This window comes from Salmo salar, chromosome ssa11 (genome assembly GCF_905237065.1).
Source record: "Salmo salar chromosome ssa11, Ssal_v3.1, whole genome shotgun sequence".
NCBI lineage: Eukaryota > Metazoa > Chordata > Actinopteri > Salmoniformes > Salmonidae > Salmo > Salmo salar.
In genome coordinates, this window is record NC_059452.1 from 44,411,753 (window position 1) to 44,436,865 (window position 25,113).

General features: G+C 44.7%; 1 protein-coding gene across 1 annotated transcript in view; it reads right to left on the reverse strand.

Moving 5' to 3' along the window:
- Positions 1-19,398, reverse strand: part of LOC106562330 (ubiquitin carboxyl-terminal hydrolase 8) — a 32,173-nt gene extending 12,775 nt beyond the window's left edge. Inside the window, exons 1-12 of the mRNA XM_045688867.1 lie at positions 19,157-19,398; positions 14,816-14,991; positions 11,343-11,487; positions 10,590-10,675; positions 10,204-10,333; positions 9,601-9,640; positions 8,683-8,854; positions 8,316-8,478; positions 8,072-8,213; positions 6,496-6,551; positions 6,279-6,452; positions 5,129-5,641 (exon numbers count right to left, since the gene is read on the reverse strand). Of these exons, the coding sequence (XP_045544823.1) occupies positions 5,129-5,641; positions 6,279-6,452; positions 6,496-6,551; positions 8,072-8,213; positions 8,316-8,478; positions 8,683-8,854; positions 9,601-9,640; positions 10,204-10,333; positions 10,590-10,675; positions 11,343-11,487; positions 14,816-14,919 (1,725 nt within the window). The 5' untranslated portion in view covers positions 14,920-14,991; positions 19,157-19,398. The remainder of the gene's footprint in view (positions 1-5,128; positions 5,642-6,278; positions 6,453-6,495; positions 6,552-8,071; positions 8,214-8,315; positions 8,479-8,682; positions 8,855-9,600; positions 9,641-10,203; positions 10,334-10,589; positions 10,676-11,342; positions 11,488-14,815; positions 14,992-19,156) is intronic.
- Positions 19,399-25,113: the final 5,715 nt, after the last annotated feature.

The window sequence follows — 25,113 nt, forward strand, 5'->3', positions numbered from 1 at the left end:
ACACTGAGCGTAAATATATATTGATTGCAATTGTTCCCGAATGAGTGAGCCTTCAATTGTCAATTGTTAATATTAATGAACTCTGTGTGCCACAGCTGACCTTTTATGATCCATTGTTCAACAGGCCGACCTGCCTGTTTAGCCCACAAGGGCACATTCCTCTACCAATCCTTTGTGACGATAATTACTGTTTGTATGTTTTCTGTTAATTACTTAGTGTAGTAAATAAATGATTTTAAGACAATTGATGTATGGATGATTTTAGTAAAGACTGGGTTCGTGCAGATACAAAAATTTACGACGTTTGGAATGAGACTGGACTCGAGGTAAAATACACCATTTAAACCAGAAGATAATCGGCCTATACTATAATAGGATATAATATTATAGTACAGGAAAGTTATATTAGGAAAATTATAGCTTTGTAATCTGAATATTCTCCTTGGTGTCCCGATCTCCTAGTTAATTACAATTAAACGATTAATCAGTTTAATCGCGTGATAATAATTACAGGGAGCTAATTGATAAACATATCTTCAGTTTAATGGTACCCCCAAAGACACGACAAGATGTTTTAGTGTAATTGATGTGTATATAAAATGTGTATAGTGTAATTGACGTGTATATAAATGTGTATAGTGTAATTGACATGTATAGATGTATATAGTGTAATTGATTTGTATGGTGTAATTGATGTGTATACATTTGAAGTCGGAAGTTTACATACACTAAGGTTGGAGTCATTAAAACTCATTTTTCAACCACTCCACATATTTCTTGTTAACAAACTACAGTTTTGGCAAGTCGGTTAGGACATCAACTTTGTGCATGACACGTAATTTTTCCAACAATTGTTTACAGACAGATTATTTCACTGTATCACAATTCCAGTGGATCAGAAGTTTACATACACCAAGTTGACAGTGCCTTTAAACAGCTTGGAAAATTCCAGAAAATTATGTCATGGCTTTAGAAGCTTCTGATAGACTAATTGACATCGTTTGAGTCAATTGGAGGTGTACCTGTGGATGTATTTCAAGGCCTACCTTCAAACTCAGTGCCTCTTTGCTTGACATCATGGGAAAATCAAAAAGAACTCAGCCAAGACCTCAGAAAACAATTGTAGACCTCCATAAGTCTGGTTCATCCTTGAGAACACCATACCAACCGTGAAGCACGGGGGTGGCAGCATCATGTTGTGGGGGTGCTTTTCTGCAGGAGGGACTGGTGCACTTCACAAAATAGATGGCATCACGAGGCAGGAAAATTATGTGGATATATTGAACTAACATCTCAAGACGTCAGTCAGGAAGTTAAAGCTTGGTCGCAAATGGGTCTTCCAAATGGACAATGACCCCAAGCATACGTCCAAAGTTGTGGCAAAATGGCTTAAGGACAACAAAGTCAAGGTATTGGAGTGGCCATCACAAACCCCTGACCGCAATCCTACAGAAAATTTGTGGGCAGAACTGAAAAAGCGTGTGCGAGCAAGGAGGCCTAGAAACCTGACTCAGTTACACCAGCTCTGTCAGGAGGAATGGGCCAAAATTCACCCAACTTATTGTGGGAAATTGACTTGTGTCATGCACAAAGTACATGTCCTAACCAAATTGCCAAAACTATAGTTTGTTAACAAGAAATTTGTGGAGTGGTTGAATGACTTCAACCTAAGTGTATGTAAACTTCCGATTTCAACTGTAGATACACTACTGTTCAAAAGTTTGGGGTCACTTAGAAATGTCCTTTTTGAAAGAATAAAATAACATCAAATTGATCAGAAATACAGTGAAGACATTGTTAATGTTTTAAATGACTATTGTAGCTGGAAATGGAATATCTACATAGGTGTACAGAGGCCCATTATCAGCAACCATCACTCCTGTGTTCCAATGGCATGTTGTGTTTGCTAATCCAAGTTTATCATTTTAAAAGGCTAATTGATCATTAGAAAACCCTTTTGCAATTATGTTAGCACAGCTGAAAACGGTTGTCCTGATTAAAGAAGCAATAAAACTGTCCTTCTTTAGAATAGCTGAGTATCTGGAGCATCAGCATTTGTGGGTTTGGATCAAAATGGCCAGAAACAAAGCACTTTCTTCTGAAACTCATCAGTCTATTCTTGTTCTGAGAAACAAGGCTATTCCATGCGAGAAATTGCCAAGAAACTGAAGATCTTGTACAACGCTGTGTACTACTCCCTTCACAGAACAGCGCAAAATGGCTCTAACCAGAATAGAAAGAGGAGTGGGAGGCCCCGGTGCACAACAAAGCAAGAGAACAAGTGCATTAGAGTGTCTAGTTTGAGAAACAGACGCCTCACAAGTCCTCAACTGGCAGCTTCATTAAACAGTACCCGCAAAACAACAGTCTCAATGTCAACAGTGACAAGGCGACTCTGGGATGTTGGCCAATGTCTACAATGTATTTCTTGTTCAATGAACCATAAACAATTAATGAACATGCACCTGTGGAATGGTTGTTAAGAGACTAACAGCTTACAGACGGTAGGCAATTAAGGTCACAGTTATGAAAACTTAGGACACTAAAGAGGCCTTTCTACTGACTGAAAAACACCAAAAGAAATATGCCCAGGGTCCCTGCTCATCTGCGTGAACGTGCCTTAGGCATGCTGCAAGGAGGCATGAGGACTGCAGATGTGGCCAGGGCAATAAATTGCAATGTCTGTACTGTGAGACGCCTAAGACAACGCTACAGGGAGACAGGACGGACAGCTGACCGTCCTCGCAGTGGCAGACCACGTGTAACAACACCTGCACAGGATCGGTACATCCGAACATCACACCAGCGAGACAGGTACAGGATGGCGACAACAACTGCCCGAGTTACACCAGGAACGCACAATCCCTCCATCAGTGCTCAGACTGTCCGCAATAGGCTGAGAGTGGCTGGACTGAGGGCTTGTAGGCCTGTTGTAAGGCAGGTCCCCACCAGATATCACCGGCAACAACGTCGCCTATGGGCACAAACCCACCGTCGCTGGACCAGACAGGAAGGCAAAAAGTGCTCTTCACACGACGAGTCGCGGTTTTGTCTCACCAGAGGTGAGCAGATTCGCGTTTATCATCGAAGGAATGAGCGTTACACCGAGGCCTGTACTCTGGAGCGGGATCGATGTACTCTGGAGCGGGATCGATTTGGAGGTGGAGGGTCCGTCATGGTCTGGGGTGGTGTGTCACAGCATCATCGGACTGAGCTTGTTGTCATCGCATGCAATCTCAAAGCTGTGCGTTACAGGGAAGACATCCTCCTCCCTCATGTGGTACCCTTCCTGCAGGCTCATCCTGACATGACCCTCCAGCATGACAATGCCACCAGACATACTGCTCGTTCTGTGCGTGATTTCCTGCAAGACATGAATGTCAATGTTCTGCCATGGCCAGCGAAGAGCCCGGATCTCATTACCATTGAGCACGTCTGGGACCTGTTGGATCGGAGGGTGAGGGCATGGGCCATTACCCCCAGAAATGTACGGGAACTTGCACGTGCCTTGGTGGAAGAGTGGGGAAACTTCTCACAGCAAGAACGGGCAAATATGGTGCAGTCCATGAGGAGGAGATGCACTGCAGTACTTAATGCAGCTGGTGGCCACATCAGATACTGACTGTTACTTTTGATTTTGAAAATAAAAAATAAACACAGTTGACAGTGAGAGGAAGTTTCTTTTTTTGCTGAGTTTAGATGTGTATAGTGTAATTGATGTGTATATAGATGTGTATAGAGTAATTGTTGTGTATTGATGTGTTTGACAGGTCATTGTAAATAAGAATCTGTTCTCAATTGACGTACCTGTATAAATAAAGGTGACACACTAACACGAAACCCAATTCGGCTGCGCGCGTGCGCCATCGTGCATAAATGTATTTTGTCCCCCTACACCAAACGCGACCACGACACTCAGGTTAAAATATCAAACAAACTCTGAACCAATTACATTAATTTGGGGACAGATCGAAAAGCATTAAACATTTATGGCAATTTAGCTAGTTAGCTTGCACTTGCTAGCTAATTTGTCCTATTTAGCTAGTTTGCTGTTGCTAGTTAATTTGTCCTGGGATATAAACATTGAGTTGTAATTTTTCCTGAAAAAGGTCCTCTACTCCGACAATTAATCCACACATAAAACGGTCAACTGAATCGTTCATAGTCATCTCTCCTCCTTCCAGGATTTTTCATCTTTGAACTTATATGGTGATTGGCATCTAAACTTTCATAGTATTACCACAACAACCGGCAACACAGTTCGTCTTTCAATCACCCACATGGGTATAACCAATGAGGAGATGGCACGTGGGTACCTGCTTCTATAAACCAATGAGGAGATGGGAGAGGCAGGAGTTGCAGCGCGATCTGCGTCACAAATAGAACTGACTTCTATTTTAGCCCTTGGCAACGCAGACGCTCGTTGACACGCGCGAGCAGTGTGGGTGCAATAATTGAATAACATAGATTTCTAAATGTATTTTGCGACGCAAGCGGTGTAGTCAGGGTATAACATTGACAGACACTGGCCTCCGGAGTGGCGTAGTGGTCTAAGGCACTGCATTGCAGTGTTAGCGGTGCCACTTGAGATTCTGGGTTCGAATCCAGGCTCTGTCGCAGCCGGCCACGACCGGGAGAATAACTGGCCTAGCGTCGTCCGGGTTAGGGGAGGGTTTGGCCGGCAGGGATGTCCTTGTCTCATCGCGCACTAGCGACTCTGGTGGCGGGCTGGGCGCAGTGCACACTGACACGGTCACCAGGTGTATGGTGTTTCCTCCGACACATTGGTGCGGCTGGCTTCCAGGTTAAGCGGACATTGTGTCAAGAATCAGTGCGGCTTGGTTGGGTTTCGGAGGACGCACAGGAGTTGCAGTGATGAGACAAGACTAACTCCTAATTGGATACCATGAAATTGGGGAGAAAGAAAATATATAAAAAAAATGTATAAAATAATTCTCTCAAAGTGTTCACTCCTCATGGTTTTAAAAGGACTGGTGTGAGGAATATGGTGGAAACTCCCCCCTCCCATGCGTGCACCGAACCAATGCTTTTAAATGACATGAGTGAACGCCTTCTATGAGAAGGGTAGAGAATCGGAACGCAGCCACAGACAGACAGAGACACTGACCTTAATGTCAGTGACGATACGGCTGGGAGCTGGCGAGTCCAGAGAAGCACCGTTCGTCGGCGTATCCTCCCTTTGCTCCTTCCCCCTCTTCTCTCGCTCCTCCCGAACCCCGTTCTCCTTCTCCTCCTCTGCCTTCTGTCTCTCCAACCTCTTCCTCTCCTGAGTCCTGTTCTCTTCCTCCTTCCTCCTCTTCTTCTCCAGCTCCTCATTTTCCTTCTCCTGGTTCTCCCGGCGTTCCCGCTCTCTCCACTCCTCCTCGGTGCGGCGTTCCTGTTTGCGTTGTTCCTGCTCTCTCCGGGCCTTCTCCATCAGAGCAGCCGTCTCCGTGTGGATCTGACTGCGTTCCTCGTCCGTCAGCGGGACCGACGGGTCAAAGGCTGGTTTGACCGAGCGGTTGGGTTGGGGTACAGACGGGCCATTCTGGGAGGAGGGGGGCAGGTCCCTGGGGAGGGCATCCAGGGGGGGTTTAGACCCGTCTGAGACTCTGACTGATGGCTTCTTGGTACGGTCAATCTGGGGAAGCGAGGAACGGGAGGAGGGGGTACAAACAGGGATGATTAAGCTTTCAATTAGACATTTGAAGAACAATAAAAAGCAGAAATGAAAGTGGTGACATTAACACAGTCTTTCTTAACTATTGAGAACTAGGAAAATACTACCAATTGTGACGTTCTCTTGAAATATATTTGAAGGGATAGTTTACCCAAATGACAACTGGTTTCCTTACCCTGTAAGCAGTCTATAAAGGTATGAGAGCAATCCATGATTTAGTTTAGTTTCCCTGGCACTGTTTTCAAACGCTATTGTTTTATGATTTGTGTCACAAATCCAATGCAAGCCACGGTACCTAATACATGACCATTTTTCACACGTCCAAATCAACCTAAAGTATCTAAAATGGATTGTGTAGCTCATCAAAGTTACTTATAGATGCTTTGGATGTGTGAAAAATTCAAATAAAGGATACCATGACTTGAAACCAAACCAAAATTGTGGATTGCTGTCATACCTTGTCCATAGACTGCTTACAGGGTAATGAAACCAATGTCATCTTGTGATTTTGGTAAACTATCCTTTTAATATATTTAAAAGCTAAATATTAATTGAATGAATGATAAAAACAAACAAATGCATGAGCTCGTGCAGTTACCTGTGGGGTGTGCTTGCCTGTCCCTCCAGGCTGGCTGGGTGTCCCTGGACCGGCTCCAGGGTCCTTCTTGCTCTGGTCTACTCCAGGCTGAGTGGGCCCTGTGTGGGGTGAGTCTGTGGCGTCTGCCTCCGTCCATGTGGAGGGGGTCAGATCCTCCAGGGGGGCACCGTTCACCTGTACGCTACCCAGGGAGGCAGGGGGAGCCTGGGGTTCAGGGTCCGGCTCGGGGGGTTGGAGGTTTGGGCTCCTCCAGTGACGGGTAGCTGAAGTTCACTTCTCAACAGAAAACATGAACAAGTAATGCTACAATAACTACTACATGAAGTACTACTGAAGTCATGGTTTGGCTCTCTAACTGAATCCAACAGAGGTCTAAACCAAATCACATGTTATTGGTCACATACACATGGTTAGCAGATGTTATTGGTCACATACACATGGTTAACAGATGTTAATGCGAGTGTAGCGAAATGCTTGTGCTTCTAGTTCTGACAGTGCAGTAATATCTAACAAGTAATCTAACAATTCCCCAACAACTACTTTATACACACAATCTAAAGGGGTGAATGAGAATATGAACACTACCATTCAAAAGTTTGGGGTCACTTAGAAATGTCCTTGTTTTTGAAAGAAAAGCTACTTTTTTGTCCATTAAAATAACATCAACTTGATCAGAAATACAGTGTAGACATTGTCAATGTTGTAAATGACTATTGTAGCTGGAAATGGCATGAAAATGACATGAGTTTGTGTGTTATTAGTTTAAGCACACTGTGTTTGTCTATTGTTGTGACTCAGATGAAGATCAGATCAAATTTTATGACCAAAGGGTTCACATACTTTTTCTTCCCCCTGTACACACACAGTCTACTACCCTACCCTGGGTTCAATTACACCAGGAGAAAAATGAGATGTCAAAGTTGAACACCATGCTAAAACTGAGCTGACTGACACAATGTGGGATCAACTCCATCAACACTACATGGAACCAGGCTGAAGTAGCATATACACTTAAAAAGGAAAGATTGAATCATTTTCAATGTTACATCCTATTTGTGAATCTCTGATGTTCTATCGATTCCTGGGGTCATGTCATGGTTTCATGTGTCTCTGAGCTAGTCACCGTTCAAGCAGGCAGCGTCATACCGGCTGTATTTCTGCAGGCAGAGTCATACCGGCTGTATTTCTGCAGGCAGAGTCATACCGGCTGTACTTCTGCAGGCAGAGTCATACCGGCTGTATTTCTGCAGGCAGAGTCATACCGGCTGTATTTCTGCAGGCAGAGTCATACCGGCTGTATTTCTGCAGGCAGTGTCATACCGGCTGTATTTCTTGCTTGAACGGCGAATAGCTCAGTGCTGTGGTGTGTTGGGGTACAGACAGAAATGTGTGTTCGGGGGGTTAGTTGTGTATAGTTGTGTGTTCGGGGGGTTAGGGTGAGGGTTAAGGTTAGGGTAATGGTTAAGGGGTACTCATACTGTGGGAGGGTGCTGTAGCTGTGTGTTCGGGGGGTTAGGGTGAGGGTTAAGGTTAGGGTAATGGTTAAGGGGTACTCATACTGTGAGAGGGTGCTGTAGCTGTGTGTTCGGGGGGTTAGGGTGAGGGTTAAGGTTAGGGTAATGGTTAAGGGGTACTCATACTGTGGGAGGGTGCTGTAGCTGTGTGTTCGGGGGGTTAGGGTGAGGGTTAAGGTTAGGGTAATGGTTAAGGGGTACTCATACTGTGAGAGGGTGCTGTAGCTGTGTGTTCGGGGGGTTAGGGTGAGGGTTAAGGTTAGGGTAATGGTTACTCACGCTGTGGGAGGGTGCTGTAGTTGTGTGTTCGGGGCGGTCTGACTTTGGCGTTGGATGTGTACATGGGGTAGAAGAGGAGCCAGCTCTCATAGCCTCCCTCCAGGACCATGGGCTCACTACGCAGGATAGTGGTACTGTCCCACTGTGAAGCACACATTACCTCAATGGAAACACACATTACCTCAATGGAAACACACTGACTGAGGAAACATTGCAGGGAACACACATTCCTATGTTATGTTACCTTGTAGAGAGCATCTTTGAGGCTTTGTAAGGTGGTTCCCAGTTTGAGGTCAGTAACAGAGCTGAACCAGTCCAGTAGGATGATGTAATCTACGAACCCCCGTCTCTTCCACGTCTCTCTGGATGCAGCAGGCAGATTGGCCTCTATCTGGTTCACTGTGATGCTGTGGGAACAGAATAATGACCTGTTACCCTTGAGCAGGGGTGCACAACACACGGCCCACGGGCTGAATGTGGCCCCAGAGAAGACAGCTTGAAGCCCGTTGTGTTTATTAGTATTTTTTAATACATTTATTTGGGCATGGTCAGAGTGGTGACCTGGATCAACCATACATGTAACAACCCTCCATCCATTGCTCCCTCCGTACCCAGGATTAATAGCCTCCTCTGGGACACTGATGACAGTCTGGGTGGGGACCTGGATCTGTGAGTCCTGGAAGTCTCGGAGGCAGCGGGCGTCCATCACAATGACCGTAATGGCCTGGTCCTTCATCATCTTGAACAACCCCTCTGCTGTGATCCCTCCTGCTGGCACCGCAGCTAGGGAGGTAGGTACAGAGGGAGGGAGGGAGGTAGGTAGGTACGGAGGTACGGAGGGAAGTAGGTACGGAGGGGGGAGGTAGGTACGGAGGTACGGAGGGGGGAGGTAGGTAGGTACGGAGGGGGGAGGTAGGTAGGTACGGAGGGGGGAGGTAGGTAGGTACGGAAGGGGGAGGTAGGTAGGTACGGAGGGGGAGGTAGGTAGGTACGGAGGGGGGAGGTAGGTAGGTACAGAGGGAGGGAGGTAGGTACGGAGGGAGGTAGGTAGGTAGGTAGGTACGGAGGGGGGAGGTAGGTAGGTAAGGAGGGGGGGAGGTAGGTAGGTAAGGAGGGGGGAGGTAGGTAGGTAAGGAGGGGGGAGGTAGGTAAGTACGGAGGGGGGGAGAGAGAGGGAGGAACGGAGGGAGGGAGAGAGGGAGGACGGGAGGGAGGGAGAGAGGGAGGAACGGAGGGAGGGAGGAACGGAGGGAGGGAAGTACGGAGGGAGGGAGAGAGGGAGGAACGGAGGGAGGGAGAGAGGGAGGGAGAGGGGGAGGAACGGAGGTACGGAGAGAGGGAGGTACGGAGAGAGGGAGGTACGGAGAGAGGGAGGTACGGAGAGAGGGAAGGGATAAAAAAATATTGATTTCTCCATAAACATCAACCTGTTGTGTAAAACAACTTATATTCATGCCATAACTTCGTATTACCTCAAATTCTTAAACTTTTTAAAAAGCATGAGTCAGTTTGCTGGTTACCATCCTTACCTTTTGAAGGTCCATTTTTCAACTCCTTCTGCTCTTTTACCTAGAACACAGAACATTAGAACTGAGACCACAGCATCTTAAAGGACCAACTCTCAACCACAACAACTGGTGCTGACAGGGAGGGTGTCGACCACAACTGGTGCTGACAGGGAGGGTGTCGACCACAACTGGTGCTGACAGGGAGGGTGTAAACATTCACCTGAATAACACACTGAACAGAAACATGCTTCACCAGGCTTTCACTAAACTCTGATTTGTTAAGGCGTCCTTCAGGTGTTTATATCATATGTATTTATATTTAACAATCGAACACATTACTGGAGATAATTCAAGCGGATCACAATCTATTTATTACAGTGTAATAAACATTAACCTTTGGATCCAAACATTGTTTTTAAATGAATAAATGGATCCACTTTCATCTGTGTCATCTGCACAGGAAAAACACTGACGTGTGAACCATTATATCATGACCTAACAGAAAAGACCAACCCGGACACTTCCTTTTCGAGTACCACTTGCTTATCTAAGCTTATGTATCGACCTCACAGCCTTCGTCAGAGCTTTTGTGTCCTCGTCGTCATTCATCATTTAGGGACCTACCTTCTTGATCTCTTTCCCTCCTTTTGGAGATGCCCTCCCTCCATCTTTCTCCACCTTATCCTCCCTCCTTTTCTTCTCCTCTTGTCTCTCTTTCTCCTCAAGTTTTTTTCGAACCTCGACTTCCTCGTACCTAAACATACACACAGGAAAACAGAGACAATAACCTGTAGAAACATTAGGCTGAGATTCTATAGCTTCAAATCAACGTATCTCCGTCTTTGGCAAAGCCAATGGTATCCTTCAGCCATTCAGGGCTATTGAAGTTCAGCTAAAACCTATGCCAACAGAATACCAGTTGATTTAGTAACACTCAGTACAAAGTGCACAAAGTCAACGTAATGTCTGTGAATAAATGATGACGACAACACAGAAGCCAGGGCACCAACCTGAGTTTAAGGCTTTCAGAGAGCTTCTCGGCTTTCTCTATGGCTTTTTTAAAGCTGGTGGGCCCCAGCAGGGACAGGAAAAACTCCTGGGACAACAGAGAGGAAAGGTGCTTCAGATGACAGCGGTCTCAACAACAGAAGAAACAGCTAGCCAAAATCAATACACTGTGTCATTGACAAAGAGAAGGACATTTCACAAGTCAGCGAAAATCAAGTACCTTTAGCATTGATCGTTAACGTGACACCTGCAGCATCCACTTCGACTAAGACAGTACCATTCTATAACCAATCAGAAAATCAATAGACCGTGCCATCACGGTAGGAAGCCTTTTCCTTGTATGGTTTGAGCCCTCACTATGGCCAGTATCATAACAGTCCTGTGTGGGAGTGTGGCTCATCACTAGTTCTGCAGTCTACAAGCACATAGCCCATGTCGGCATGGGGTTGAATCCTTCTTCACCCACTACTTCCCACCTGTTGTCCCCTCTACATGCTGCGTCCCCCATTCCATTCCTACAGTCTGAAAAACCACTGAATACATGGGGAGATGGGAGCTCCCAGTCTCCTTTAAGACATATCCTATGGCTTAAAACCTCTCTGTGGTCTGAGTAGCAAAACATGGGTCGTATTTACTAGGGACCAAATGGAAGAACAGGGAGGGTTTATAACCTGAACGTGTCCATATAACAAACACTTGTTTTCTACAAGGCTACATCTTGGTACGGGGGGGGACTAATGGACCACGGTTGGTACCTGTTGCTGCTTGAAGTCGGGCCTCTTCTTGATGAGATCATAAACCGTTAGGTATTTCATGTAGAGAACATAGGCCTTCTCCTCGTCTCCATCCAGACGACACTCCTCCGCAGCCTTGAAGATCTTGCAGGCACTCTGGACATAGCTGCAACACACAATAGAACATTTACCGTACACTCTTGGACATAGCTGGAGAATTGAACACAGGCCTGTTACCAGGACCATACAGACACTGGCTGCCCACAACAGGCCTGTTACCAGGACCATACAGACACTGGCTGCCCACAACAGGCCTGTTACCAGGACCATACAGACACTGGCTGCCCACAACAGGCCTGTTACCAGGACCATACAGACACTGGCTGCCCACAACAGGCCTGTTACCAGGACCATACAGACACTGGCTGCCCACAACAGGCCTGTTACCAGGACCATACAGACACTGGCTGCCCACAACAGGCCTGTTACCAGGACCATACAGACACTGGCTGCCCACAACAGGCCTGTTACCAGGACCATACAGACACTGGCTGCCCACAACAGGCCTGTTACCAGGACCATACAGACACTGGCTGCCCACAACAGGCCTGTTACCAGGACCATACAGACACTGGCTGCCCACAACAGGCCTGTTACCAGGACCATACAGACACTGGCTGCCCACAACAGGCCTGTTACCAGGACCATACAGACACTGGCTGCCCACAACAGGCCTGTTACCAGGACCATACAGACACTGGCTGCCCACAACAGGCCTGTTACCAGGACCATACAGACACTGGCAACAGGCCTGTTACCAGAACCATACAGACACTGGCAACAGGCCTGTTACCAGGACCATACAGACACTGGCTGCCCACAACAGGCCTGTTACCAGGACCATACAGACACTGGCTGCCCACAACAGGCCTGTTACCAGGACCATACAGACACTGGCTGCCCACAACAGGCCTGTTACCAGGACCATACAGACACTGGCTGCCCACAACAGGCCTGTTACCAGAACCATACAGACACTGGCTGCCCACAACAGGCCTGTTACCAGGACCATACAGACACTGGCTGCCCACAACAGGCCTGTTACCAGGACCATACAGACACTGGCTGCCCACAACAGGCCTGTTACCAGAACCATACAGACACTGGCTGCCCACAACAGGCCTGTTACCAGGACCATACAGACACTGGCTGCCCACAACAGGCCTGTTACCAGGACCATACAGACACTGGCTGCCCACAACAGGCCTGTTACCAGGACCATACAGACACTGGCTGCCCACAACAGGCCTGTTACCAGGACCATACAGACACTGGCTGCCCACAACAGGCCTGTTACCAGGACCATACAGACACTGGCTGCCCACAACAGGCCTGTTACCAGAACCATACAGACACTGGCTGCCCACAACAGGCCTGTTACCAGGACCATACAGACACTGGCTGCCCACAACAGGCCTGTTACCAGGACCATACAGACACTGGCTGCCCACAACAGGCCTGTTACCAGGACCATACAGACACTGGCTGCCCACAACAGGCCTGTTACCAGAACCATACAGACACTGGCTGCCCACAACAGGCCTGTTACCAGGACCATACAGACACTGGCTGCCCACAACAGGCCTGTTACCAGGACCATACAGACACTGGCTGCCCACAACAGGCCTGTTACCAGGACCATACAGACACTGGCTGCCCACAACAGGCCTGTTACCAGGACCATACAGACACTGGCTGCCCACAACAGGCCTGTTACCAGGACCATACAGACACTGGCTGCCCACAACAGGCCTGTTACCAGAACCAGGACCTGGGATCAAGTTTGGGAAACCCTTACTTAGACCACCAATTTTCAGGTCATTATTTCAAAAGTGCCATTTGAATTACATCCATGCCAGAACAATACACTGCGTGCACAATTATTATGAAAATTGTATTCCTCGGGATTCATTTTATTGTTGAACAAACACAATGCTCTCAGTCAATTCAAAATGTTATTGAACCTCAAACCTGAATGTTTAACAAAGGAAAAGTGAGTTGTCTTTCTCATGGAAATATATATAAGTGTGCACAATTTAGGCAACTATTAGTGTGCAGAATTTTTAGGCAACTAAATTACAAAAATAATTTCTCTCAACTCACTTGTTTATTCTCAATTTTTAGAGTTAGTGTAACAGATAAGTAACACAAATTGACAATTATATAACATTTTTGGCCTTTCAAAAATATTCAGTGACCAATATAGCCACCCTTATTTTCAATAACTGCCATGAGACTTCCATCCATGGAGTCTGTCAGTTTCTTGATCTGTTCACGATCAATTTTTACTGAAGCAGCAACTACAGCCTCCCAAATGCTGTTCAAAAAGGTGTATTATCTTCCATCACTGTAAATCTCACATTTGAGAATGGTCCACAAGTTCTCAATAGGATTTAAGTCAGGTGAGGAAGGGGGCCAGGTCATTATTCAGGCATCTTTGAGGCCCTTGCTGGCTAGCCAAGCAGTGGAGTACTTGGATGCATGTGATGGAGCATTGTCCTGCATAAAGATCATGGCCTTGTAGAATGCTGAGGACTTCTTCCTGTACCACTGTTTGACGAAAGAATCTTTCAGAAACTGGCAGTAGGTTTGGGAGTTGAGTTTCAGTCCATCTTCAACCCGAAAAGGTCCAACTACCTCATCCTCAATGATAGCAGCCCATACCAGTACCCCTCCTTCACCTTGCTGGCACCTGACTCAAAGTGGTGCCCTGTGTCCATTACTCACCCAGCCACGGGCCCATCCATTTGGTCCATCAAGAGTCACTTTCATTTCATCTGTCCATAAAACCTTTGAAAAATCTGTCTTCAGGTATTTCTTTGCCCAATCTTGACGCTTCAACTTATTGAATCTTATTCAGTGTTGGTCTTGTTTCAGTCTTCTTGACCTTGGCCATGTCTCTGAGCACTTGACACCTTGTACTTTTGAACACTCCAGGTAGGTTGCAGTTCTGGAATACGGTGGCACTGGAGGATAATGGGTTGCTGGTAGTTTGACGTTTAATTCTTCTCAAGTCTTTTGCAGTTCATTTGCGCCTTTTCTTCCCCATGCGTTTTTTGCGCCCCAGTTGACTATTCGCAACAAAACGTTTGAATGTCCAGTGGTCACACCTCAATAGTTTAGCTATTTAAAGAGTATCGCATCCGTCTGAAAGGCATTTTACATTTTTTGGCTTTTCAGTGTCAGTTAAATTTCTTTTTTGGCCCATTTTACCTGAGGTAATGAGGCTGCCTAATAATTATGCACACCTTGATATAAGGTGTTATTCACTTTCGCCACACCCTCCCTCATTACACAAATACATATCACCTGAAAATGATTAAATCCAATAAGCATTCAAGTTTATATGGTTTGGAGTTTGAAAATGTGAATAGAAACAATGATAAGATCAGAATACTCACTTGCCTAATAATTGTGCACGCAGTGTAGCTTACCTCTTGGTGTTGATTTTGTCAGGCTTGACTTCAGCTTTCTTGTTGAGGTCCCCCAGGTTAGTAGAGAGGTACAAGTCCTTCACCCCACTGGACACCGCAGGCATCTTCAATGGTGGGTTATATATCAAAAGATCACCAGCTCTGTACAATGTTCACATATTCCAGCCCTCACCTCTCTGGAAAGACAAAACAACTGAATCAAATAGCTTTTATTATTATTAGTAACCCCTTGCCTGCCCCATTCAGAGGCCAACGACGTTTAGCACCTATTGATGAGGCATCTTCTTCCAGGGCGACTTTTTTTTAAGAGCCCAGACGTTCGGTCTGAACTTTAACATGCGTCGCTTGTGGTACGTTTTTGGAAACTTAAGGTGGAAGGCCGCCAGAAATGGGTTGGAACTGAAAAATACTGTCAGTTGCAACTGTGATAAAGCCAGTGTGGGATAATCAAATGGACGTATGTTTTGAAGTGGCTGTCCTATATCTGAGAGAAATAAGAAAGATGAGGACTTTTTAGGATTTGTTTAACAAATATTTAACCACTTATTTATTTATTTTATTTTTTGCACTAAAGTACTTCCATTCATGTTTTAACCGGTACCGGGCTGCCTACAGACACGTCCAGTGAGGCTGGTACCGGGCTGCCTACAGACACGTCCAGTGAGGCTGGTACCGGGCTGCCTACAGACACGTCCAGTGAGGCTGGTACCGGGCTGCCTACAGACACGTCCAGTGAGGCTGGTACCGGGCTGCCTACAGACACGTCCAGTGAGGCTGGTACTGGGCTGCCTACAGACACGTCTAGTGAGGCTGGTACCGGGCTGCTTACAGTCTTGTGAGGCTTGTGGGCATCCTAGAGCAAAACAACCGACATGTACGCGTTTCGATGGAGGGATCATATGTGTGTGTAGCCTAAACTGTTCAGACAGAAGTAGGCAGATCGGCCGTACCGACTTCAGACGAGTCCCATGAGGCTTGTGGGGGTCGTAGAGCAAAACAGATTAGTTAGTCATATTATACTATACTGTAAAGTGTTGGTCCCATGTTTCATGAACTGAAATAAAAGATCCCAGAAATGTTCCATATGCACAAAAAGCTTATTTCTCTCAAATGTTATGCACAAATTTGTTTACAATTTGTTTACATAGTTAGCATTTCTCCTTTGCCAAGATAATCCATCCATCTGACAGGTGTGGAATATCAAGAAGCTGATTAAACAGCATGACTATTACACAGGTGCACCTTGTGCAGGGGACAATAAAAGGCCGTTAAAATGTGCAGTTTTGTCCCACAACCCAATGACAGATATCTCAAGTTGAGGGAGCATACAATTGGCATGCAGACGGCAGGAATGTCCACCAGAGCTGTTGCCAGAGAATTGAATGTTCATTTCTCTACCATAAGCTGCCTCCAATGTCATTTTAGAGAATTTGTCAGTACGTCCAACCGGCCTCACAACCGCAGACCACGTGTAACCATGCCAGCCCAGGACCAATATATCTGGTTTCTTCACCTGCGGGATCGTCTGAGACCAGCCATTTGGACAGCTGATGAAACTGTGGGTTTGCGCAACCTAATAATTTCTGTACAAACTGTCAAAACCCATCTCAGGGAAGCTCAACTGCTCGTTGTCCTCACCAGGGTCTTGCCTGACTACAGTTCAGCGTTGTGACCAACTTCAGTGGGAAAATGCTCATGTTTGATGGCCACTGGGATGCTGGAAAAGGGAATACCGGTTTCAATTGTCCAGGACAGATGGCAGACAGTGTGTATGGCGTCGCATGGGTGAGCAGTTTGCTGATTTCAACGTTGTGAACCTAGTGCTCCATGGTGGTAGTGGGGTTATGGTATGGACAAGGCTGGCATAAGCTACAGATGAGCACAATTGCATTTTATCAATGGAAATTTGAATGCACAGAGATAGCGTGACGAGACCCTGAGGCCCATCGTCATGACATTCATCCACCGCCAACACCTCATGTTTCCACATGATAATTAGGGCTGACCCCATTTAGTCGACTGGTGAATTGTTTGGTTGATAGGCTGTTGGTCGACCAAGATTTATTTAGTCGAGCAGTAGCAAAAAAAATAAATGTTATGGTGTACAAGACACCGGTCTGATTGGACTGATCCATTGTAGAGGCTGTGGGGATGGAACAGTCCATCTCTAAGACATGTGCTACTGAAATTCTATATGGTTATATTACATAAGAACAATGGTGCAACACTAATAAAAATATTATTTTATCCAATACGCCTTCTCCCGTATTGGTTAGCGGTCACTGTCCAGAGTTCAGAAACATCAACAACATCATGTTGAATTGAGCCTTTTCCTGGACCATGTTGCTATGTGGATAATAGCATAGTTAACCAGCATAGTGGTGTTGAGAACAATGCGGCAGAGGCAGCAGTGGAGTGAGGAGATGAGGAAACAGCACTTGCCTTAATTGTCTAAGGAAAGTGAGGAGCGAGGAAACCAACTTAATTAGTTCTATAATCAATAGCCTAAATGTGCCAGGCTTTATAAATCATCCATATCTACAGAAGACTGTTCCTGCTTCATTTTTTCTCCCCAATTTCGATCTTGTCTCAACGCTGGAACTCCCCAACGGCTCGGGAGGTGAAGGTCGAGTCATTCGTCCTCCAAAACATGACCCACCATCAAGTTCATTTGTCACGTCCTCTGCATCCATTTTGCTGTCACATGTTGTTATAACCAATTTGTTGATGTGATTATGATATGCTATAGATCATGCCCTATTGTTCACGTGCATGCTATGCATTCATGTGTCACGTAAAAAGAGCTGAGTTGAGGGAATCGGGAATGTTTTTCCTAAACAAATTAGGGATTTTGGTAAAATAACTTTTCAGTCAGAAATGGCTGTAATTATGTTACAGCTTCAGCAACATGGACAGCACAACAAAGACTGTTGATGTTCTGTGGTGGTCGCTGCAGCAGGGAGGAGAGAGAGACAACGGTGCTAGTCACACAGTCACTCGCTGTCATTTTTTTTAACACAGCGCAGCAAGTCTGAGCACAATAAAATCAATTGCGGTTGGACTCCATCTAGTCATTCGTGTGTGTCTTAATGATTTAATCAAACAGTGCGCTTAAAGCATCAGACAAGCTCAGTGCATATAGTTCATTTAAAACACATAGGATGGGTCTATATATGGAAAAATACATGTCTTAAAATTTTGACCAATCGATTGGTCGAAAGAACAGACGACTCTCGGTCGACCAAGATTTTTGATAATGGACGGCCCCATGTCGCAAGAATCTCTACACAATTCCTGGAAGCTGAAAATGTCCCAGTTCTTCCATGGCCTGCATACTCACTAGACATGTCACTCATTGAGCATGTTTGGGATTCTCTGGATCGACGTGTATGACAGCGTGTTCCAGTTCCGGCCAATATCCAGAAACTTCGCACAGCCATTAAAGAGGAGTGGGACAACATTCCACAGGCCACAATCAACAGCCCGATCAAATCTATGCAAAGGAGATGTGTGGTGCTGCATGAGGCAAATGGTGGTCACACCAGATACTGACTGGTTATTATTCACGCCCCTACCTTTTTGTGTTTTTAGAGGTATCTGAGACCAACAGCTGCATATCTGTATTCCCAGTCATGTGAAATCCATAGATTAGGTACTAATTTATTTATTGAAATTTACTGATTTCCTTATATGAACTGTAACTCGTAAAAATAAAAAAAGTTGCATGTTGCGTTTATATTTTTGTTCAGTGTAGAACCATGTCCAATAGGTTTTTGACGTTTTTTGTTAGTAAGCGGTTGTTCTCTGAATGGCCAAGCAAAGTACTGATTGCGATTTGTATTCCTGCTGGTCAATTTCCAGTGTAACGTTACGTATGATTATCTTTAGCAGTTCAGCATGGAGTAATGCATCCAAGCCAGATGTAAACATGAACTGTGCATTTAGCAAGGCTTCCTAGAACGAAACCACAGACAATTTATTTGACGAAAGTGTAAATATATGTGACATTAGACTTGCTACTAGCTAGTACGTTAGTACAACTTTAAGTTAGCAAGCCAGGAAGCTTCCTAAGTAATGTTAAACCAGGAAGTGCAGTAGCTAGCCTACCCCCCATCTGTCAAGTTAGTTTGTTAGCACGATAGCTAGCTTATTAGCTAAAGTAGGCTAGCTAGCGTTCACTGTAGTTGTTTACTCGAACAGGCTCTGTCAGCTTATGGATATTTAGCTAGTTAACGACAAAGACGTTATAACCGTAACTATAACGGCGACAACCTCCAACAGCTTTTGCAATGATGAGATAGCAAGTGAATATGTTTAAAAAGAGGAAATAATACAACTTACCATAACGTTGCACTGTTATCTTGTTCAGTTTTTTCTAGTGTTTTCCGCTAGTTACCACAGCCACAAAGTAAAAATTGGCTATGTCGTAAAATTTTATAAAAACAAAAATGTGTTTTTACGGCTTAATTTATGGTTAGGTTTAGGCATGTGGTTACGGCTAGGTTTATAATCACATTTTAAGAAGATATATTTTAGAAACAGGCGGGGTTTGTGACTGTGTGGCTGTGGTAACTAGTGACGACCCCTAGTCAGCTGACTCCTGATTCCCGGAAGAACTCAAGGGGGCGTATTTGTTCTAAATGGCAAAGCTTTATCAACAATGTAGAATACACCACTACTAGAATCAACCCGATTTTTCTAAACAACAACAGTTTCTACGTGAGGCTTATTTGATCGATTAGAAGTTTCGTAATGGTTAGGTTGTTATGAATTTACTGTACTGAAACAGCAGGGAGCAGGTCTCGAACCGTCGACCTTATAGCCCGAAGTCCAGCGCGCTATTGACTGTGCCGCAAAAGCATGTTCGAGCGGCAGAGTCGATATCCGCGCTTACAAACTTAGAGTTATTACAGTACTAACATAAGTGGACGTGACATTTTGGCCACTTTGTAAAAATCCTGTTGTGCTTGTTTTCTTAATAAGATACAGAAAGAGGACTAACCCGTTTTAGCATGGACATTGCTGGCGCCATTGAAATATTGAACTGGGTGGGGATTCCTATGAGTTGGAGCAATCAGCCATTGAGGAAGACAATTGACTACTTTCAAATGGAGATAGCATGGGCAGTACCATTAAGGCTTTCACAGATGCTATGGCTACCTCTAACTTCCTTCACACTGAACACAGACACAAATGGTATCCACGAGTTCATCTGACTCTGGGGAAGTAGATAAAGAGTCTCATTGCCAACATCCCAAACGTATCGCTTTAAGCTGCACAGCCAGTAATACACTCATGTCCCCGCTCATACATAAAACATCCTCCATTAAGGCTGCAAAGGCATTGGTTCCCTCCTTAAATAGCTTTAATGCCATAAGACTGGAAAAAAATTGGGAAAATATGCAAGAAGTAGAGCGGCAGGTAGCCTAGTGGTTAGAGCGTTGGGCCAGTAACCGAAAGGTTGCTAGATTTGAATCCCAGAGCTGACAAGGTAAAAATCTGTTGTTCTGGCCCTGAACAAGGCAGTTAACCCACTGTTCCTAGGCCGTCATTGTAAATAAGAATTTGTTCTTAACTGAGTTGCCTAGTTAAATAAAAAAATAGAGAGAAGTAGGGTACTTTATTTTGCACCACTGGATGTGGAAGTTGGATCACTTTCTGCTTCCCCCAGAAGGTCAATCAATCTTATGATTTCCTGTTTGCAGTTTTTCGAAACTACTGACGAGTGCTAAGGCGCTAGCTATGTCTTTGTATAATGATTTTGCAGCTGAAATTATAATTTTTTTAACCCCTTTTTCTCCCCAATTGGTAGTTACAGTCTTGTCCCATCGCTGCAACTCCCGTACGGACTCGGGAGAGGCGAAGAAAGAGCGCCATGCGTCCTCCGAAACACAACCCAGCCAAGCCAAGTCACACTGCTAGCTTAACCCAGAAGCCAGCTGCAGCAATGTGTCAGAGGAAACACCATACACCTGGGCACTGTGTCAGTGTGCACTGCACCGAGCCCACCACATGATGGGACAAGGACATCCCTGCTGGCCAAACCCTCCCCTAACCCGGACAACGCTGGGCCAATTGTGCACTGCCCCATGGGTTTCCCGGTCATGGCCAGCTGCAACAGAGTCTGGACCCGAACCAGGATCTCTAGTTGCACAACTAGCACTGTGATGTATTTACATTTATGGAATACATTTTAAGACTAAAGTGCCTGATTTCGGGCACTAGATTCACTGGTCATTACGGATAATATGTTTACAATACTTATTTTATTGATTTCCCACCGTTTTATAAGTCAAAACACCATAAAATAGAGGAATATATATATATTTGTATTTTATTTCTTATTACACCTTTATTTAACCAGGTAGGCAAGTTGAGAACAAGTTCTCATTTACAATTGCGACCTGGCCAAGATAAAGCAAGGCAGTTTGACACATACAACAACACAGAGTTACACATGGAGTAAAACAAACATACAGTCAATAATACAGTAGAAAAATAAGTCTATATACAATGTGAGCAAATGAGGTGAGATAAGGGAGGTAAAGGCAAAAAGGCCATGGTGGCAAAGTAAATACAATATAGCAAGTAAAACACTGGAATGGTAGATTTGTAGTAGAAGAAAGTACAAAGTAGAAATAATGGGGTGCAAAGGAGCAAAATAAATAAATACAGTAGGGGAAGCGGTAGTTGTTTGGGCTAAATTATAGATGGGCTATGTACAGGTGCAGTGATCTGTGAGCTGCTCTGACAGCTGGTGCTTAAAGCTAGTGAGGGAGATAAGTGTTTCCAGTTTCAGAGATTTTTGTAGTTATAGTCATTGGCAGCAGAGAACTGGAAGGAGAGACGGCCAAAGGAGGAATTGGCTTTTGGGGTGACCAGAGAGATATACCTGCTGGAGCGCGTGCTACAGGTGTGTGCTGCTATGGTGACCAGTGAGCGGGGACTTTACCTAGCAGGGTCTTGTAGATGACCTGGAGCCAGTGGGTTTGGCGACGAGTATGAAGCGAGGGTCAGCCAACGAGAGTGTACATGTTGCAGGGGTGGGTAGTATATGGGGCTTTGGTGACAAAACCGAATCCTGTGAAGCATGGGAGTGGGCGGATTTCCTCGTCCTTCTCGCCAGCAGTGATTTTGGGCAGCTCCATGGTAAGAAATGTGACCGTTCCTGGTGCAAAAACAATGTCCTATCCCGGAGCTCGAGTAAATTACATTACTAAGCTTCTCCTGAATGTACTACGTCAGGACATGGAAATCAATTCTATTGTAGTCCATGTGGGTTTTAATGACATTATGAAGGGCAGCTCTGAACAGTTGAAACTGGATTTTAAAAAGCTGAATGACTCTCTGCTAGACACTAACAAAAGACCCATCATATCTGGCCCTGTGCCCTCTCTGAATCGTGGCATTGAACACTTTAGCAGGATTCTTTCTCTTCACAGCTGGCTACGTGATTATTGCAGCTCAATGGGTGTAACATTTGTTGACAATTTCAATACCTTTTGGAAACAAAACATGTTTTATAAAGAGGATGGGATCCACCCAAATCATTCGGGTTCCTGGATCCTTTCACAGCGTTTCAAGGCTGCGTTGAGACAATGACTTATTAATGACCCAAGCCCAGCTCATCCCTACTATTGTGACGCAGAGTTGTCATAATGCTTCAGCAAATGTACATTACACCAGGGGCATTGGTAGACACAATGTAAGTAACCTAATATATGTCCCTCTAACTGCCCTGAAAGCCTCTGCTGATCCTACAGCTATTGTATGCAGTAATTATGTGCCTATGAACCTGATTTATACTGTTGGCACTAAGGCAGTGTGCCCTAGGAGGAAGTCCAGTGTGTGCAGCTCACCCTGCACTAACATAAATAACATGAGCATATCTACTTCTGCGAAGCTTCCCAGTAAAGCAATGAAAACAACTTAACATTCCAGAAGAAAAGTGCTAAAATAACCCACGTTAACATATGTAGCTTAAGAAACAAGGTTCATGAAATCAATAACTTGCTAGTAACAGATAACATTCATATTCTGACTATCTCTGAAACTCACTTAGATAATACCTTTGATGATACAGTGGTAGCAATACATGGTTATAAGATCTACAAGAAATATAGAAATGCCAATGGTGGAGCTGTTGATATTTATATTCAGAAGCACATTCATGTAAAGATTAGAGGGGATCTCATGTTAAATACTGTTGAAGTAATATGGCTACAGGTTCATCTGCATCACCTAAAGCCCATTCTGGTGGGAAGCTGCTATAGACCACCAAGTGCTAACAGTCAGTATCTGGATAACATGTGTGAAATGCTTGGTAATGTATGTGATATCAACAGAGAGGTATATTTTCTGGGTGATTGAAATATTGACTGGCTTTCATCAAGCTTCCCACTCAAGAAAAAGCTTTAAACTGTAACCAGTGCCTGCAACCTGATTCAGGTTGTCAGTCAACCTACCAGGGTAGTTACAAACAGCACAGGAATGAAATCATCAACATGTATTGATCACAGTATCCAGATTCCTTGGATGTAGTGATCACAATATAGTAGCCATATCTTTGACAACCAAAGTTCTAAAGGCTGGCCCTAATATAGGGTATAAGATGTCATGCAATACATTTTGTAGGAATTCCTATGTTGTTGATGAAAATAATATTTGTTGGTCTATGGTGTGTAATGAGGAGCAAACAGACACAATTATGACATTTCTTATTCCAGTTACTAATAAGCATGCACCCATTAAGAAAATGACTGTAAAAACTGTTAAATCCCCGTGGATTGATGAGGATTTGAAAAAATGTTATGGTTGAGAGGGATGAGGCAAAAGGAATGGCAAATAAGTCTGGCTGCACAACCGATTGGCAAACGTATTGCAAATTGAGAAATTATGTGACTAAACTAAATAAAAAGAGGAAACTACACTATGAAACAAAGATAAATGATACAAAGAATGATAGTAAAAAGCCTTGGAGCACCTTAATTGACATTTTGGGAAAAAAGGCAAACTCAGCTCCCTCGTTCATTGAATCAGATGGCTCATTCGTCACAAAACTAACTGATATTGCCAACTACTTTAATACTTTTTTCATTGGCAAGATTAGCAAATGTAGGCATGACATGCCAGCAACAAACGCTGACACTACACATCCAAGTATATCTGACCAAATTATGAAAGAGAAGAATTGTAATTTTGAATTCGGTAAAGTGAGTGTGGAAGAGGTGAACAAATTATTGTTGTCTATCAACAATGACAAGCTACAGCTTGGATGGAAAATTACTGAGGATAATAGCAGATGATATTGCAACTTCTATTTTCCATATTTTCAATTTAAGCCAACTAGAAATTGTGTGCCCCCAGGCTTGGAGGGAAGCAAAAGTCATTCCGCTACCTACGAATAGTAAAGCCCCTGTCACGGTTGTCGTCTGGAATGGAGTACCAAAACGCAGCAGGAATGTGGATGCTCATCTTGATTTATTTATAAAATAAAGTGAACACCAAAATAATAAACACGGAAAAACGCACGAACAACAAAACAGTCTTATAAGGCTCACACACGCAAAACAAGAAACAATCTCCCACAAACACTAAACCAAACACATACCCATATATAGGACTCTCAATCAGAGGCAACGAGAAAGCACCTGCCTCCAATTGAGAGTCCAACCCCCATTAACCTAAACATAGAGATACAACTAACTAGACTAAACATAGAAATACATTAACAAGGAACAGTGCCCAAAAACCCCGGAATACATAAATCAAATACCCTTCTACAAAAAACACCACCCCGAACCACATAAAACAAAACCCTCTGCCACGTCCGGACCAAACTACAATAACAAATAACCCTTATACTGGTCAGGACGTGACAGTACCCCCCCCCCCCCCCCCCTAAAGGTGCAGACCCCAGATGCACCTCATAAATAAACAAACCCCCCCCCCCAAAAAAAAATAATAAAAAATAAATAAAATATCCCCTTAAACTAAAGGGAGGGAAGGGAGGGTGGCTGCCGTCATCGACGGCACTTGTGCTTCCCCCCCCCCTCCCCAACCCACCTATACAGGTGGTGGTTCAGGCTCCGGCCTACTGTCCTCCAGAATGCAGACAGACTTAATCCGTTTCGGGCCATAGGCAGACCTCTTCCATTCCACACTGTCAGTAGACTCATTTGAAACACAGTTACTTAAATTTAGTTCTGGATCATTAATAGACTTACTCAGTTCCGGGTTGCTGCTAGACTCCTTTGGTTCCGGGTCATAGGCAGACTCACCCGGTTCTGGGTCACAGG